This window comes from Motacilla alba, chromosome 1A (assembly GCF_015832195.1).
Source record: "Motacilla alba alba isolate MOTALB_02 chromosome 1A, Motacilla_alba_V1.0_pri, whole genome shotgun sequence".
Lineage (NCBI taxonomy): Eukaryota > Metazoa > Chordata > Aves > Passeriformes > Motacillidae > Motacilla > Motacilla alba.
In genome coordinates, this window is record NC_052031.1 from 19,492,577 (window position 1) to 19,510,248 (window position 17,672).

Below are 17,672 nucleotides of genomic sequence, written 5' to 3' on the forward strand. Positions count from 1 at the left end.
AAAAAGATAGTGTACCATCAACTTAACTTTTCCTACTTGTAAAATTGGTAGGATTGTAGTAGATACACAATTATCTGTTACATCAAGAGAATGGTCACACAAGTACCACCAGCACAGGCAGGAAATTTTGCAATATTTAAGGAACAGCAGCTGCAGCCTGTGGTTGTTGTTGTGGTAGTCTGGACCAAAAGCACACCCTATTATTTTTAGGTAGACAGGGAGTATACATGCTGTATACATGCTCTTAAAAAGCACTGCTCTAAACTTGAAAGAGTACCCTCTATGTATTTAGATCCCAGAATAACTGTCATCTTTCCCAAAATGAAAAGAAACATGCTCATGTGCCTGATAGGCTCCACACACTACACACCCTTATCTCTTTCTTTCCCCTTCTCAAATGCAAAGTTAAGCTTTGCAGCATGCTCTGAACAAACTGAGTTATTTCAGATTAAAAAAAGAATGAACTTCAAAGTCTATAACCTCTCAAAACCCAACAATAAAACAACAACAACAGAAAAAAAAAATATCCTCACCACCTTGTCAGCAGCTATCACCCTGGTTACCCCAGATTTCCTATTAACATGGAAATTCTAATAGAGTTTGAATCTGCCCAACAGTACCCATAGTTCAGCTACAAGAAAAGGTCATCTGTATGGGGGATGTCCCTTGTTTCAGGGCAGCTAAGATGCATAGGTTTCAAAGATAGTTAGGAAAATAAATAAATGAAAAGCAATATATCTAAACATAAAAAATAATTTAAAAAACCCTCTTTTTATATCAGTATCTCCTGTTACTTGGCCAGTTGCTTGTTTGTTGGATGTTTTAGTTTTGGTTAGCAGTTTATGTGTCCCAGCACTCAGAAAAAGCCTCTCCTTAATAGTCTAGAAATTGAAGTTTAATGGGAAAGAATATTCTGTTGTCACCTCTCAGATTAGAATGTCAATGCACATTCTCAAGTTTCCACATAATAAAGACTTTTATTTATATAAAAGCAATAAGATGCAGAACACTTTACAACTCCTACAAAAGTGAAGTATAAGCAAAAACATCAATTATGACTTGTACTCATAACTTTACAAAAGCATTTATCAGTCACACTGACTGCATAACTGCAGTTATAACAATCTCTTGCAAATACATGAAGCCTACTACATATTGCAGTATTTTACTTTGCCATCAGCATAAATCCATGTGACTCATTACCTTTTTCTAAAGGTATCTTCTAAACACTAGACTACAGATACCAACAGAAAAGAAAGATGTGTTAAAAATATTACCAACAAACTTTAAAATTATTAGAAAGATACATCATTTACTGTGTTATTCCATGGCTCCTACTGCTGCAACTATATTGCTGTTTAAAAATTGAAGTTTTTAAACCTTCATTCAAACACTTGATTTATTTTATTGGATTGTGCTGTGTTGGCTGCATTTGTAGAATCCAAACTACTGAGCCATCTGTACCACAACTGCTTTCCAAGCTTTATCTTTGTCAAAATCCTTTAAGGTATTATTGGAAACCTAAAAGTAAACAAATTTCAGACAAATGCAAACATGAAAAAATGTTTTGATTAAAAACTGAAGTTCAAGCAAATAAATACCTGAAAGAAGCTAAGAGAATGCAAATGTGTATAAGTACAGCCAGAGCTATTAAAATATTCTATACATTTGTAAATTGTACAGTTTTGTATATTATAGAGTTTATATAAAATATAAGAGTGTATATTATATACTTGAAATATTAGGGTCTAAGAAACTTGGCCAAATTCCTATTTTAATCATGTTACTTAAGACATTTTTTCAAGACTTTTTCTAAAATATGATTGAAAACCTTCACACCTAAACCTTTAACCCCAAAGCCAGAAGCAGCCCCCCGTGGTGCAACTGAAGCAAGATCTATCTACATGCATGCAAGCAAAGTCAGGTCTTGCCTAAGGACAAAGACTTCAGAGAAGCCAAAGGGACTTTCAACTTCACCTATAATGTTATTCGTGTGTTTAATTACTAAAAGGTAAGCAAAAAAGTTGCTTTTGCAGAGAAAGTGCTCCTTTTAGCATTTAACTCACGCCTAATTTCTCAGTGACTCACAAACCAGGAATACTTTTGTAAATACTCTCCAGCAGAGCTCTGTTTAGCCATGCCACGACCTATGCTCCAAAACATGACTTGCAGCAGTGGAAGTGCTGCTGTGCTTCACCTTTTATACAGCACCAAAGTCTCAGGACACAGATCCAGCCAATAAGCAACCTACACCAAATATCCTCAGCAGCCTGAAGGGACATAATTCCAAAGCTTCCACTTTCCACTAGCAGCTGTTTACTGACTTGACTGATCTCAGTCTCTGCTCCCAGGGCTTTCTATCCAGTGCTGGACTGAATCCAGCACTCTCCTTCTAGTGCAGTAAGCATGAGTTACTCTCTGAGAGTCTTTAAGGATACAGGGTCTAGCTCTGTACAACAGAGGAAAGCCTAAGGGGTACAGTTCTGTGCCCTATCTCATGCCCAGCTATCATCTAACCAGGAAACTTACAAAATTGTTTCATATAACAGCTTTTAATTGTGGTCTAAATTAAGATCAGAATTTAAGACCACAAAACATTACCAAAAAAAAGTATTTTAAAATAGGTATTTTCAAATTTTCTAGTGGGTATAAATACAAACCTCTGTTGTTCTGTATTCCTGTTTTTTAACCTGTGATGGTGTCCATGCTGAATCTTGTAGTTTCATTTTTGTCTTGTAATTCACACACTGTATTACAGTTCCAATAGTAAGGCATGCCTGAATTAGCAGCATCAACATCAGAAGCAACAGGAGTACATCATAAGATTGCTGAAAACAGACATATGTTGTTAACTACTTGAATAAAATATTTGATAATGTTCCCATCTCTATACTTTAAAAATTCCTATCTAGACTTTCTAAATCAAATTATAATTTATGGTTTATTTCAGCATAAAGTTTCAACCAAAATTTTAGTGCCTGAGTTTGCTGAAAGTAGAAGAGATCTATAGCTTCTAAGAAAATGTTAATTTGCCAAATTATCTTTTCCTCAGAAACAGAACAGAATTGAGGAAACTATCCTCTATAATAGTGTCTTACTGCTGGTTTTGACCTAAGCAATGTCACAGCTATGCCTGGGCCTGGCCCTGTGCCTTGCTGGCTCTGACCTTGCCCTGCTGACCTGAGTTCCTGGATGACCTTGGATCTGTCTCAGTACTGTGGCCTTATCTGGCAATCACTGAATCTGGCTACTATGGCTGGGCCTGCCTTCCTTTACTATTTTTGGGGGGCTGTAGGACTTGCCAAAGAAGTTACCATTCTTTCTGTCTTGCTGTTAACTCCTGCTCCACAGTTCATCGCCCAGTGCAGAGCAGCCCACTCTTGTAACCACTCACAAAGCAGAGTGAGAATGTAAGAAATGCTCTGCAGGGCCACACCAACTGTCTAGACAGTGTAGTCATCTGTCTCCAACATGTGTGACAGTAGAAGCTGCTTGAAGAGGGTATGTGAGCTGTCACCATTCCTGAGGTTCAACAACACACTATACTGCTCCAGAATAAGAAGTTGATTTTCCAGTCTCTGAGATATCAATTTAATAAACATTCTCCCTCTTTTCTTCTAGAGTTACCAGACTACTTAATGACTAGTGGAGATCTTCATTAGTCTAATGTCCCTAAGTGGTTTTTTGAACATCAGGGATTGGCAAACACTTTGCCAGTAGAGCCCAAGAAAGCTCTTCAGCAATGCACAGGTAACACTTCATACTGAAATGCTTTAAACTTTGCAAACTTTTTCTTTTCTGTCTGAATCCAGACTGAATAAATCCAGGTGTAATCTTACAATCCCAAAGATTGGTAAACATCCTAAGAAACAGAAAAATGTACTCTTCAAGGAAAACTCTAATCTTTAAATACTACAAATGATAAAAGCCTCAAGGACTCTAGCATGCTGCGTATTATTTTACTGTGTCTTTAGAATAAAATCATATCTTTTTAAAACTACAATTTCAGGGTGCCAATAGATGTAACATACTTTCAATTATATCATAAGTCAAACAAGAGTTTTTAAATAATTTCTATAACATTTCATTCAATCTTTATAATGCAGTACCTTGTCTTCATATATTCCCTAATTTGCTACTGCCTTGCAACTGTAACATATAGAAGTTCATTTTTCAATTGCATAAAAACACATACTTTAACAGCAGGTGGATAACTTTTAAAGATGTCAACAACTTGCATGATACTGAAGGATAAGTATGCAGAAGCAGTGAACAACAAAGGAGAGGTAACACTGCTAATGGCAATCAGGACCTCAACCTAAAAAATAAGATAATAAATGTTAAATAATAATCTAAAAAAATAACTCTGGTTTGTGAGCTATGTCTCCTTGAAGCAAGCATAACAGAAGTGTGTAAAACTGTGTAAGATTACACATAAAAGACAAATACTAAGAGCCATCCACATTTCATGAAGATACAGAAGCAAGCTTTGTATAACCTAAGTTTCCTGGCCAAAACACTGCTGGCTTGTAATTCAATACAGACGATAACATTTTTGTTTTATTTTACAAGTGCCTTCCATACACATATAGAGGAAGTAATACCCAATCTGGAGAGCCAGTATAGAAGCCACCATTTATTCTTCAATTTATATGAAGTAATGAGAATTAAAAACAGATATTGCAGACTTGCAACCTAAAACATCTTATGCTAATAAATCTGAGTGACCGGAGGCAAATTTACTGCCATACAACAGCAGCTGAGTTTCACTCAAATATCACCCCTACATAAGTGTTGAAGTGCTCTGACTTGAACACTTGAGGTGCTCAGAACACTTGAAGTGTTCTAACTTCAATTGTGGTTATGCCTCATTACTCACTTAAATATGGTCACATGACTATTAATTAGAACAGATATTTTAAGGAGCCTTAACTACACAACTAGAACATTCAAGGAATAAATGCATGCTACTGAATATTATTAGTTCTTGTTGTTAATCACAAAGATGAAGAATTTGTTTAAAATAGGTTCTAGGTCCAGCACAGCCTGCACACCTAATTTTCTTCTTTCAGAAACCACAACTGATAATGCAAGAAAAAGGGAACCTCATCTCAGGAGCTTGAAAGCAGTTCTGGGCATACCATATCAGGCATGTCATTTTTCTATAGTAGTATCTTTTCCCAAGGAATCACTACAAAATATCCAAAAACAAACCAGAACAAAACAAACAAACAAACAAAAAAAACCCCAACCAACCAACCAACCAAACTCCTCAAATTCTTTTCTAGAACTGATGAAATTAGGCCTCCAAAGGACCTACCAGAGTTCTTTTAAGGGATACCAGCTAACACTCCTGCTACATATTTGTCACATTTTGTAGAAGCAGCTAAAAACAAGTGAGCAAACTTGATTAGTGCCCACTATCAGGCAGAGTTTCTTAGCATTATTCCACTCTAATGAAAAAGTCCAAAAATTTTACACACTTACCAGACATTTACTTGGATATTCAGCAGCTACATGACTTGCAATAGCACTTGGAAAGCACTAAACAAAAGAGTGTAACAAAGTATTTATTGACTTGAAAATTACAAAAATTACAATTGTGTTACAGTAATTCCCACTATTCCCAGCTTTTTTCTTTTTTGAATTGTGAATGCTGAAAAGCTTGTTTATGAACTTTTTCCACTTCATGCAAAGGGATTTTACAGACACATATATAAACCTAGTGGTCATTGTCTTCTTTCCCAATCAGTTCCTTCCTGGCAAGTAGGGTGGCACAACATCCTTTATGAATCTACTGCTCCTGGGTACAGGTTGCTATTAGGGATAAGGGTTACCAATCACAGTGTCAGGCTTTTAAAACAGGTAAAACTGAGAGGTTAAATAAGATGTTCCAAGGATTCCAACATGCTAAAACTAAAGTAAACGTTTGCAACCTGAAATATGCTGAAGTCTATGACTTTTTTTTGATAGAACACCTCACTTCCAATACCCTTAACACTCATTTCCATTTTACTGAACTGAGAACTGAGAATGTATCAGAACATGTTACTGAAGTATTGAAAGCCAAAACAGATCAAAAATATTGTATAAATATATAAAGTATATTGAAGCTCTAATTCATTTGCTAAGCAGCAATTCCCAAACAGTATTAGAGCCAAATAAATATTCTAGTGGGGAGGAGAAAAGTGAAGAAACAATTGAATAAAAGCCATTTTTTTAAGAGTAGCTTCTATTTGCACTACTTACAGCAACTAAGATCCAAAAGAATGTTACTGAGAGGTATGGACCTGAGATTAGAACATCCATATTCAAAGCAATTATTCCACCAAATACTGATGAAATTCCAATAATCACCTCAATCACCTAAAACAAATAAGAGCACATAAATTATTAATAATGTATTTGAACAGGAAAGTTCCTACCTGCATATAGAAAGGACCTCACTGGAAAGAATAAAATGCATTTATGCTACTAGCTAGGCATAAAGTCTATGTTTTCCATATCTAGAATATGGCAAAACACTAGCTAGCTTAAGTGAAAATAAGATTAGCTTCATTATACATATTTATGCTTTCATTTATTAGCTCCCCCAAACAATAGTTCAGTTTACACTATTTATCCTTACGTCATTAAGTAGTCTCCTTCCCATAATAAAGAGCACTTATGATTTATCTTGCAATCTTCTAAAAGGATACATTTTACTATATATCTCTCATTTTTGTCTTTATTCTTTCGTTTCTTAACTACAGTGATCTCTTCCTGGCTTTAAAGAAGCTTAGCACTTACAAAGGTGATTCAATGAAACAATGCTTTTCTTACTGAGTATGACTTCAGAATTCGAGCAGGAAAGCTGACATTGCTCAAAACAATGGCACTGTCGTGTGCAGCATTCTAGAGGGGAATAAAAAAAATAATGATAAAAAATATACAAAGCAATACATTTCTTTCTAGTATCTTATACAACTTCTTGCAGGTCCTAACGGTGGTATGTAATATCTGTTTGGCCCAGAAGAGGTGACAGTGACACGTCACGGTGTTTTCCAGGGTCAGATGACGGCAATTACATTAAAATCAAATTAATTAGTACCAGATTAGCTGTTCCACAGCCACCATTCAATTATGAAATATTTTCATCTTGTCTCCCTTTTCCACCTTCAGAGAATATACTTTCTTCCTGAGCCTTCAGATTTTACAGATGTGGATCAGCAGGAGCCAAAGGAGGACAGGGCACTACACAACTTTATCAACCAGTATTTCCAATGGCATATCATGTTTGCTTCATTCTAAAAGAAGTACTGTTGTAGAAAAATGAGGGTGGGGTTTGGGAAAGCACTAGTGAATAAAGAAAATTTTATCAATAGCCCCAAATCCTGAAGCCAAGAGTCATTGTGCAGATAACACCAAACTGGCATATAAGACAAACACTTTCTCTACATCAGGCTTCAAAAAGGTATTGTTTGCATACATACAAGTTGCGGTATGTAATGTTCCAAACATCAAGTTTCATTCTACAAAACAGAAATAAAACATTTGCCATGCCCATTCATGAGATATTCAAAGAACTCCGTGCTGTAAAATTTTCAACAGGTAATTTTGCAGAGGGGTCACTGCACTTTTAAAAGATAAAAGAAGAAATAACTGTTTAGTGTGGTACTATTATTTGTAGTTCAAATATAGCTTTAGCACGCAAAGTTATATACTGGCGTTGCAAATAAATTTCCAGCATACGTAATACAGGAAAATGGAGAATTTTTCAACATGCACAATCCTTAAGGGTACCTACTTTCTTTCTTGTACAGCAGTCTTCAGTTGACCTAGCTGAAATGATCACAGTAGTTGCCATGAAGATTTCCAGCAGAATAAGTAGAATCAAGTTGAAATTTATCTGTCAGTAAAATCCCAGACATAAATGAGTTATGTCTTCCATATTAAAAATAAAGGAAGGCATTGAGTCTAGCATGATTAGGCAGGTTGTCTAGTTTCTGTCAGATTTAGACATATTTACTGATTACATATTTTCTTATCTATTTTCTTGGCTCTTGACAAACTTCAATAATATTATTCTAAGAATGCCTAACCTAAGAAAGAAACATTTACTTTTTTATGGAAATGTTCTGCCTGAAGATTTTATTGCTGTCCTCCAGAAGAGGAGCTTATGATAAGGGAGTGTTTGCTGGGTACATTTGCTTTTTGCAGGTCCTTCTGTGTTAACCCAGAACACTGCAGCAACTAATGGAAGATTCTCAGGGGAAGGAGAGCCACAGGTCACAACTCCTAGGTTGCAATCCCAAACTGTGTGCCACCATATTGGATGCTGAATGAAAACACAAACCAAAGAACTGCACCAAGGACCCCAGTTCTGTGCCCTGCTTAGTGCTGGTAAAGCACTCACAAACACTCTTCACGGGTTCATGATGCTTGCAGACTACATAGCAAAAACATGGATGCTGCCATTGCTCATATTCAAGAGACAACTAAGTGAATGCAATACTTAATGTTGCTCTTTTATTCCGTCTTATTCTCATAAAAAAAGCTAGATACCTACACTGCATGGACTGAATAATTTTCTAGAGGCACACAAGTTAGGAAGAGTAGATCTCCCTCCCTGTCTTCAAAAGCACCATGTTTTTCCATCAGCAGCCAAAAAAAACCAAACCTGGTAGTCAGTCAGGCCATTGGGACAAAGTACCAAAAGTCTAGGAAGAACTGACACCATTCCAAACCATTCCAAATTACAGCAAACCACTGTTCAACAACTTAGAACAGGATTATATTGTTTCCTCATGCCAGACCTGCTTTGCTGATGATGAAATCTTCGTCTTGCTCTGACATGTATCTTGCAGCACATGTTTTTTGAAAGAAGTAGTAAGTGGTAGATTTAGGAGGCTTTTTTGGATGCTGATATTCACTTTTGCTTAGGAAATGATACTGAAACTATGTGATTTGCTGTGCCCAACAGACCGTACAGCTGCACTAACTCTGCAAACAGTGATAAATGTCATTGAGGTAAACTTCTAGAAAATGGGCTACAATGAATACAGGAATTGCTAGGCAAAAGAAGTTCAAATGTGTGGCCCTGTTCTGCCATGTGGCAGAACAATTTAATCCAGATTAAAAATTTCCATGAATTAGACATGTTTTGACACAGTGCTAATACTGATATGAGCTGGCAAGGCCACAGGTCACACTTGGCAGTGCAGTGCCAAGTAGATGCACAAGTTTGAGTCCAGAAAGTCCAGAAGCACTTTAACTAAACTGATGGCTTATCTTATTTAGTCCTAGGTACAAGAAGTAAATAACAAAAATTGAAAAAGTAAGAGTAAATAAATTATATTCTTGTAAATATTATTGCAGGTAACTAACATTGGGCAAAGAGAAATGTAAAGTTACTGCTGTATGATCCCTCCTCACAGACCAAGCAGGAATACTGGGATATTGGCAGCAAAGTAATGACATGTGATCTCCAGCCACCTAATGGCCTCCCCGCCTTGTTTTTTTAACAAAGATCAATGTATCACAATTAGTAATTGCTTTAGTAACTTACATTTATAGCTGATGGATTGAGGACAAGTTTGCATCCAAACCAAATTAAACATGTTGTTGTAACAGCAAATGTAGACACAAAGAGAATCTGAAAATTTGGTATCTGAAAAACAGTTTCAGAATGGGTTTCTCTCTTATTTTAAACACTGGGAGAATATGAACACACATACAGATATATAGAGATAGATGATATAGATAGATATATAGAAAGATACATAAAATTGACAATAAAGTTTCATACTTACCACATTAATTTTATTCCTTGCTATAGCAAAGCTCACAACTGCTGAAGGAATACACTGGGAAAATTAAAAGAAAATACTAGTGGGATCTTCTGCACAATGAATTTTATATATACTTCTATAGATGTATTTTATGTGTCTGAATTCATATTCAGTACACTTAGACAAAGAGAAGATCAGAAAGTCTGAAGAAAAAGTTTCACTTGACTGAACTCATTAATCACAACCAGTGTCTGAGAATTACAAGAAGTTTAAATATACCTTCCATATCCCTCAGCTTTGACTAACTACCCAGCATAATGTGATGAGTAAAAGAAAGTCTTTCATGAGGTATTTCATGCCTTCATTAGTTTAAATTAACTGTAGAAGGCCTGAGATCCTTGAGCAGGAGAAAACAGTGCTACTCCCAAACTGGGCCTGCACATTCTTTAAACAGACATCATCCTTGTAGAGTAAGCTAAAATTTGCCCAATCTCAAAACAGTTCTGAAGAATCTTGTGAAAATCTGTTGAGTCAAGACACACTTGGAGAATTGTGCCTGGGATGTCCACTTGGCTCACTGGGAACTATGTTTCCCTACTTGAGGACAAAGATAAATGGGAAAGTCATGCACAAATGAAAAGTCTCACAAAGTAATTTCTCTATCCCTTAGCTGTTCCCCACTACAACAGATATGGCTCCATTACAGATCCAACTCTATTTTACACAAATACCTACTAAAATTATAATAAAAGTGTTCTTATGTTAAATAATGAATCATGCAATCAATGCCACATTTCTAATTCTCTTCCCACACACCTGAACACTAATGGCTTAACAATGGAACAGTATAAAGAGATAATACTGATATGTAAAATTCCTGGCAGCACTTCCTCAACACCTAAATGACCTTTACTGAACATAATTAAAACATTCTTCTATGTCCTGGGCACACAGGAGTTCCTAGAACACGACAGGACTATGTTTAGGCAACTGAATGCAAGTACTAGTCCAGATGGTGAAAGTCCAGAGAGCAACTCAGCTTCAGGCTAAACGAGACACTTGGTGGCCAGCTGGCTCCACGCCTCTCTAGGCTCTTCGACTGCACCAATGTCACCATCTGCAGCAGGAGCTCTAACACATTCCTCACATACAGACACCACACCTTCAAACCCAATGTGATAACCTGCTGCATCCAGAGAGATCTACCAGGTCTTTGGAAACTTTTAAACATGAAGTTCAAAGAGTCAAGATCAGGGGCAGAGAAAGAGACATCTCAGTAACTAAACCAATGTTGCAGAGAATAAGGTATCTGTGAGGATACTGACTTAAACTCCTGCAACTTGAACACCTTTAGTGGAAACCCAAGTGATAACTCATTCACACAGCAACTCCTGGGACTAGTTTGTTTCAAGTAATCTTGGACCTAACTTAAAAACAAATATAGAAGTCAAGTTGAGAAAATAGCAATGACAGAAAACGCCATAAACAAAGCTAGTACATGTGACTTATTAGTATCTAAAGTGCAAACTAAGCATATATAATACAGTAAGTATGCATATGTGCCCCTCCAAGTACAGAAAAAAATACTGGGCTCTGGAAGATGTCAGCCGTCTTTAATGCATACTTTACTAATAAAATAATAATATTCAAGAGAACTTTAGTCTGCTTCAGTACTTTGATATTACAGCAAAATAAACTGTAAAATTAACACTTTGAAATCTAATATGAAATACATTTTGATAGCTTATAGCCAGAAAACTTTCCAAACACATGGCAACAAAAATTTTCTTAAAATCAAGCACAGAAAAACTGCTCAGCAGATTAATCTTGTATGCCAGTGGTGAGCTGATTAACAAAAATGGTAACACAAACCCAGTTGTCTTTATAACAACAGTTATTCCTTTAACCATGCAACAAAAAATCCATTTAATGAACTGTTAAATATAATTAAATTGTCCATGTAGAAAAGCAGTACAAAAAGACAGAATAAAAGACATAAACCCACAAGAATTATTTACTATTGCATTTGCTGTCAAACAGCCACAGCAAATAATTAAGAATGCTTACTGAACCTGCTGCACAACGTAAATAATCCATTTCAGATGGAAAAATATTTCCCAGATATAGTGAAAATCCAGAAGTAATAAGGAGGCAAGTCTGCAAAGCAATAAATAAAATAAATTTATATGAATAAAACTGTTTAAAAAAAACCTAGTCAAACATAAATCAGTAATCAATCCCTTTCAAATTGAGCTACTTTTAAGAATGCAGTTTTTGTGTGAATAAATTTGAAGAAAAATATCAAAATATGCTGATTTCTGAAGATATTTTTCTGGTTACCAGGACCTAATAATGAACAATGTTCATGATTAAATCAAGATTTTTGTCCTGACCTCACAAATAGCTCAATATAAGTCAAAAGCTAACTGCAGTGTTTAGTGGTAAAAATGTTCCAGAAACCTCAGCTATGTCTCTGCTTTGCATTCCCTGCTTGAGTCCACCAACATTCATTATGCATATGGGCAGCTGAGCAATTGCCAACTAGAACACAGCAGTAAAAATAGTTTTGGGAAACATTAATGAAGTTTCTTCCACTATATTCCTACACCCCTCCAAATTCTCTTCCTGCTTTCAATCAGCGGTACATACAAAAATGTTCAACTGCTCCTCTTACCTTAATAAGTTTATTTCATACCTGCCACAGTTACACACTCTGCAATAAACAATTAGTGTCTTCTACTAACATTATTTTGGTTTTCCTCGCCATTCCTCTGAGTAGACATTTCTTTGAAGGGGCTGGGTGAGGTAAGAGACAGAACGGCTCTTTTGTTTTATTTGGGTACTTTTTCCATGTTAGAAAATTATTGGGGGTCTTTAAAGAGTCCTTGTCAAAAAAAGACAGAAAATAAGGAAAGCATATGTGCATGTATAAACATACACAGAATTTTGGCAGACTGGTAGAACAGTCTATGGAACCATGAGTTGAAATTGTGCTTGATGCTCATAAAATTGTTTCTGCACAAAACCCGCCCATCAGCCACTTTGATGTCACTCTACAGTTGGCAACTGCTCCCTGAAGTAGATGGTTCACTGTAACTTATGTTGCTCACCATACAGACTTTCTCTTCTGGACATTGTCTTTCAGAAGGGTTGATAGAAACTAAACACTTGGAAGAAAAATCTAATTGGAATTTAATCTAAGAGTTTATTAATAAAACTGCATTTCCATTTTTCCATTAAATTCATTCTTCTTGATAATATGACTTCAGCAAATAATCATTAAACATTATTTCCAAAAATTTACAACTACTCAGTAAATTACAGACAGTTGTTCTTTTGGACAATTAAGTGTAAGAAAATTTAATGCAAATGAAGCCAGCACTTCTTTTGCTCTCTTTTCAAGTGACAGTACATCTGAAATGAAATCCAAGCCTTGCAGTTTGTCAAAAAAGAAAAAATGCTCAGCTGTTTCCACAAAAATAAGGCAATACTTTTATTCACTGTACATAAACAAGCAATCACCATATTAACAGTGAGACAATCAGTTCTTAATAAAAAGTACGCTTCAAAACACACAAGCTGACAGAAAAGGAAAAGATCAAATTCTAATTGCTATAATGAAGTTTAATTAACTTGGCTCAGAACATGGAGAAGCATATGATGTACATGCAAGATGAGAATCCTGTGATTCTAGCAGTGAACACAAAAATTCAAATCTCTGTGTTGTTTGAGTAAGAAGCACAAGTATATGCTTCAATACATTAATGAAAAAATTATGTGGCTGTTGAACCCTGATAGATGGATGTGGCAATCAAGTACCACATACCTTTTTAATGCCAAAATGCTATCATGGCAGCCACAGTACACTTAATAATTAGAGTATTTTTAAAAGAATGCATATGGTCCGCATACTTATATACTCTACCAAAAGGCACTGCTTATACATACACATGGGCTGATATTTACCACTACTACACTTATTCTCTGCTTATATGATTAATATTAATGATAAAAATAAGCCTTCACATACCACCTCTGATTAGTAAAAAAATAGTCAAAGAATACCCACAGTCAACAAATTGCTACATTCCAAATCTGCTAAATATGTTTCTATTTTTACAAAGATTTCTTTCCAATACTATCAGTGATGAAATTTTTAGTCTTCAAATGCTGTCAAACAGAACAGATTGCTGAGCACTAAGGCCTCGCCTGTATTTTTAAATTTGCTGTAATTTAAAGTACTTACTCCCATCAGCAAAGAAAATATCCACGTTTTGTAACTAAAGCAAGGATGCAGCCTCTTTGACAGCTGAAGGTCACTGGATTTGATATCTGGTATATAATTTCCATTCTCTTGTTTTCCCCGCTCCAAAGTTGGCATTCTGTCATAGCTAAATTCTTCTCTGTAACCTTCTTCCCTGGTCATAACACTTCACAAAGGCAATTAAATAATAATAATGCAAGTTACAAAGAAAGAGAAAAAATATAATTTATATCCTTCACATACCCAAATCGGTGCTCAGCTAGGTTTTTTGTGTATTCAAGACAAAATAAATAAACACAATGTTTAGCTACTGGATGTATTTACATTTCGAAATATATAAACTTTCTAACAACTCACTTGCACACCTTAACTAAATTTCATCCTACAGCCACAGTTCATAATGACATAGTAAAAGTACCAACATATTTAAAGTTTGTGTATCTATGATACCTCAGTAAATTTTTATTTCAAGATCTAAGAACCAGTTTTAGAGGTGTTTAGTTAGTGCATACCTCTATAACCAAAGCTTTTTTCTTTTTCAACTCTGGGACAGCAAAGAAAATCAAACAGGTTTCAATATAAATTCCATTTGACTTCAACACTTTTTATCAGCTATCTAAAATGACAGACTTCCCTATGAGTCCCATGAACACACATACCCGCAACAATTCAGCTACAGCAAACTGTTTCTAGTTTACCCAGTATCAACCATTTCTCTTGTTCACTTCATCCTTTTTTGCTCACCTCACTGCTTGCCAATCCCTTCAATACCATGAGGAGCATCTTATATTAGAATTAAGTTACTGTAGATTTTTCAACAGTCAAAAACCTTCGTGCTTACCTTCCACAGAAAAGTTAACTGTCAGTTTAAAGCAGCCCTGTGAACACAGCTGCCTGTACACTTTGTGATATTCTCACCGTTCAGTGAGTCATGCCGGCTTTGAAAAGTTCTCCCTTACACTTTGGCTTTCAACAACATCTATTCAGATATGGAACAAAAGCACAGCAAGAACTTCAGCTAAGCCAGGGAACAGGAAAATGCCTCCTGAATTTTAATTAAGAGAACACACTAGAAAATGACTGTACTACATCTCGTAGGGCTGCTTCCAAATCAGACCAACAAATTAAAAGTTTCATGTCTCTTTTTTATTTGAGTACTACCCCTTAATCAGCATCTTAAATAAAAGTTTCCTCACTTTTCCACTTTTGGCTATCATAATACCCAGTGATCACAATATCTAACAAACAAACTCTTGTTTCAAAAGAGCAAAATGCAATGCAATATTCTTCTAGAAAAAAAGCTACAGATAAAAGTTCAAGCATTACAGTACCGCAATAAGATGGCAAGCTCAAAAGTTAGAGGTTAGAAATCTATCGAGATTATTATTTTCACTGTAGACCATTTCTCTGTCTTTTTCCACTAACCCCAGTCTTCTGGAGTGCTCAGATAAACCTGGCACATTTCAATCATGCCGTCATTCACACTTACAGAACACCCAGATGACTAAACAACATATTTTCAGTCTAGCAGGCAGCAGTGACATGCAATGGCCAGCGTACATTGGATCCAGTCCTCCTGCTTATTAAGCAATGAAAAGGGGAAAAAAAAGGACGTTTTTATCTTGAAGATGTTGGCACCTTGACAGCTACAGCAATGACAGGGTCTTTTGTCTAAACTTTAAACACTCTTGTAACCAAGACACAATTAAATCCTCAGTATTCTGAAGGGCATCACCTTCAAAGTATGCTAGAAAAACTTCTGAACAGCACAACTCCTCAGTTTGTACAGACTGTAGATTTTCCTTTTTGCATAATGTCAGCCAATACTGAAAGAATATTAAAATGTTACAGTTGTTTTAGTGGATTTAAACAGGGGAATTAGTACACCATACACAGCAATAGACACATCTGTAAACTGTGCTAGAAAAGAGGGGGAAAAAAGATTCTACAGTCAAGCAGAACTTTCTGAGTAATTAAGCCCTACTGTTCCTCTGCTCATGGAAGAAACACTGCACAACTATTTCCATTATCTGTAGCTTTCCAAAGACCATGGTTTAATGGAAAATGGGAATTGTTTACCTGACAGCTTTTTCAGTGAATACTAGGAACTGATTGACACAAATTACCATAGACACAAAACACAACCATATTTTAACCCTTTTGATCGGTTTAGGGAGAGGGTTTGTGGGTTTTTTTTTAGTTTTGCTTATTTTTTACACAAAATTAGTGAGATAGTCAGGTATTTACTTGATCTAATCTCTTTGAATAAAAATAATTTATAAAGTCCTGTACCATTGACCAGAGCAGGGCTCAAACCCTAGAACAACTTGTTCACAGTTCCAAGTGTTTCAGCCAGTATTGTACCAGAAAGTTCCCTCTCTCAAGCATGGTTATACAGTGTTTTCTCAGGTTACAGTGAAATTCCTCCTTATTTCCCATTTCCCTTTTGCACAGAGGTTCACTGCATAATTAATGCATCCTCTGCACTTGGCATCAGCTTGAACAAAAAACACTTAAACTTCAAAGTTCAGTTTCTACTCTAAAAATTTTCTGGGGCCCTTATTTTAGGTTCCCCTCATCTCATGTTCCCGATTCCACAAAAAGTCTCTTTTTTGTGCAAGACCAGAACCCAAGTCGCTGACTAAGACCTTCTGATGCTAGATAAGGTACAAATGTGATATACAAAGAGATTCCTCCTAATTCTAAAGAATGCACAGGAATTTTACACAAAGACTGCAGCAAGTATAACAATTCGTACACAACATGAGAAGCTTCTGAAAAGGATTTACAAACTAAGTGTTTTAATTTTAAGTTAGGCCAAAAGATGTCAAGGGATGACAATGAAATCAAATCATGAGAGCTATGAATAACTACATTCTTCTACTACAGGACTGACCACTGAACAAATTCAGCTGCCTGAAGCAATTATAACAGATACTCGGTCATTTGCCACAGACTGTGGGCAATGCAAGCATCCTCACAGTAATGACAAAAGATAAAAAAGATTACCAGTTATAACTCAAGTGCCAAGGGATAGTGTGACAAAAAGGTACATAAACTTGTCAGAATCCTACTTTTGCTATCAAGGACTAGGGAAAAAGCATTCTGTTCTTGGCGAGGTTCCTAGCCCTGAACAAAGGTTCACACACACATTCCAAAATCTAAATAAAAACCACACCTGAAGCTCTGATGAAGTTCACATTTAAAGTCCTGACCAACTCTTCCAGTTTCTGATGAGTTAACAGCTGCACTACACTTGTGTTTTTTCACACAATATTTAATTATGCTACTTTAGCTCATTACCTGTATTCCTTATTGAGTATTTTCATCTCTTTTAAAACCAGCTCTTGGACATATTTTGTTTCTCTGAAGCTGATTCCTCAGTCCATGTTTCCTAGCTCACGTTTTGGGGCACGTACTGAACCAACATGTAGACCAATTTGCTTCAAACTGATGCCTTCCTCCCCTAGAATAACATTTGCTCCCCCAATATAAAACAAGATAAAACAAACTTCTTTGGATTTCGTCCTTCATGTAAACCATCATCTTTTCCAGAAACACAATCTCTTCATCCACCACATTTTTGTCAGCTAACAGTCCCCTGCCGACACTCCCACTCGGTGAAAGAAAACAGTAGT

At 36.0% G+C, this 17,672-nt stretch overlaps 1 protein-coding gene across 5 annotated transcripts; it reads right to left on the bottom strand.

Moving 5' to 3' along the window:
• Positions 1-952: 952 nt before the first annotated feature.
• MLC1 (modulator of VRAC current 1) lies at positions 953-15,487 on the bottom strand. Of its 5 annotated transcripts, none has more exons than XM_038155392.1 (12): positions 15,366-15,487; positions 14,017-14,200; positions 11,838-11,927; positions 9,792-9,845; positions 9,548-9,649; positions 7,787-7,888; positions 6,823-6,894; positions 6,250-6,366; positions 5,488-5,544; positions 4,196-4,318; positions 2,661-2,828; positions 953-1,521 (listed from the first exon to the last, which is right to left on the bottom strand). In XM_038155392.1, the coding sequence occupies exons 2-12, from the start codon at positions 14,194-14,196 to the stop codon at positions 1,447-1,449; spliced, it is 1,140 nt and encodes a 379-aa protein (XP_038011320.1). In that variant the 5' UTR covers positions 14,197-14,200; positions 15,366-15,487; the 3' UTR covers positions 953-1,446. The 5 variants fall into 5 exon arrangements, with proteins under 5 accessions (XP_038011320.1, XP_038011318.1, XP_038011319.1 ...); XM_038155390.1 differs by lacking the exon at positions 15,366-15,487 and adding an exon at positions 14,876-15,031; XM_038155391.1 differs by lacking the exon at positions 15,366-15,487 and adding an exon at positions 14,779-14,930.
• Between the last annotated feature and the right edge of the window lie 2,185 nt (positions 15,488-17,672).

Excerpts from the sequence above, each read along its gene's own strand:
- MLC1 (XM_038155392.1), bottom strand. The coding sequence starts at position 14,196 with ATGACCAGGGAAGAAGGTTACAGAGAAGAATTTAGCTATGACAGAATG. Across the intron at positions 7,889-9,547 it reads TCAATCCATCAGCTATAAAT|ATAAATTTCAACTTGATTCT; the intron begins GTAAGTTACTAA and ends TTTTACTGACAG. Across the intron at positions 4,319-5,487 it reads AATATCCAAGTAAATGTCTG|GTTGAGGTCCTGATTGCCAT; the intron begins GTAAGTGTGTAA and ends CTTATTTTTTAG.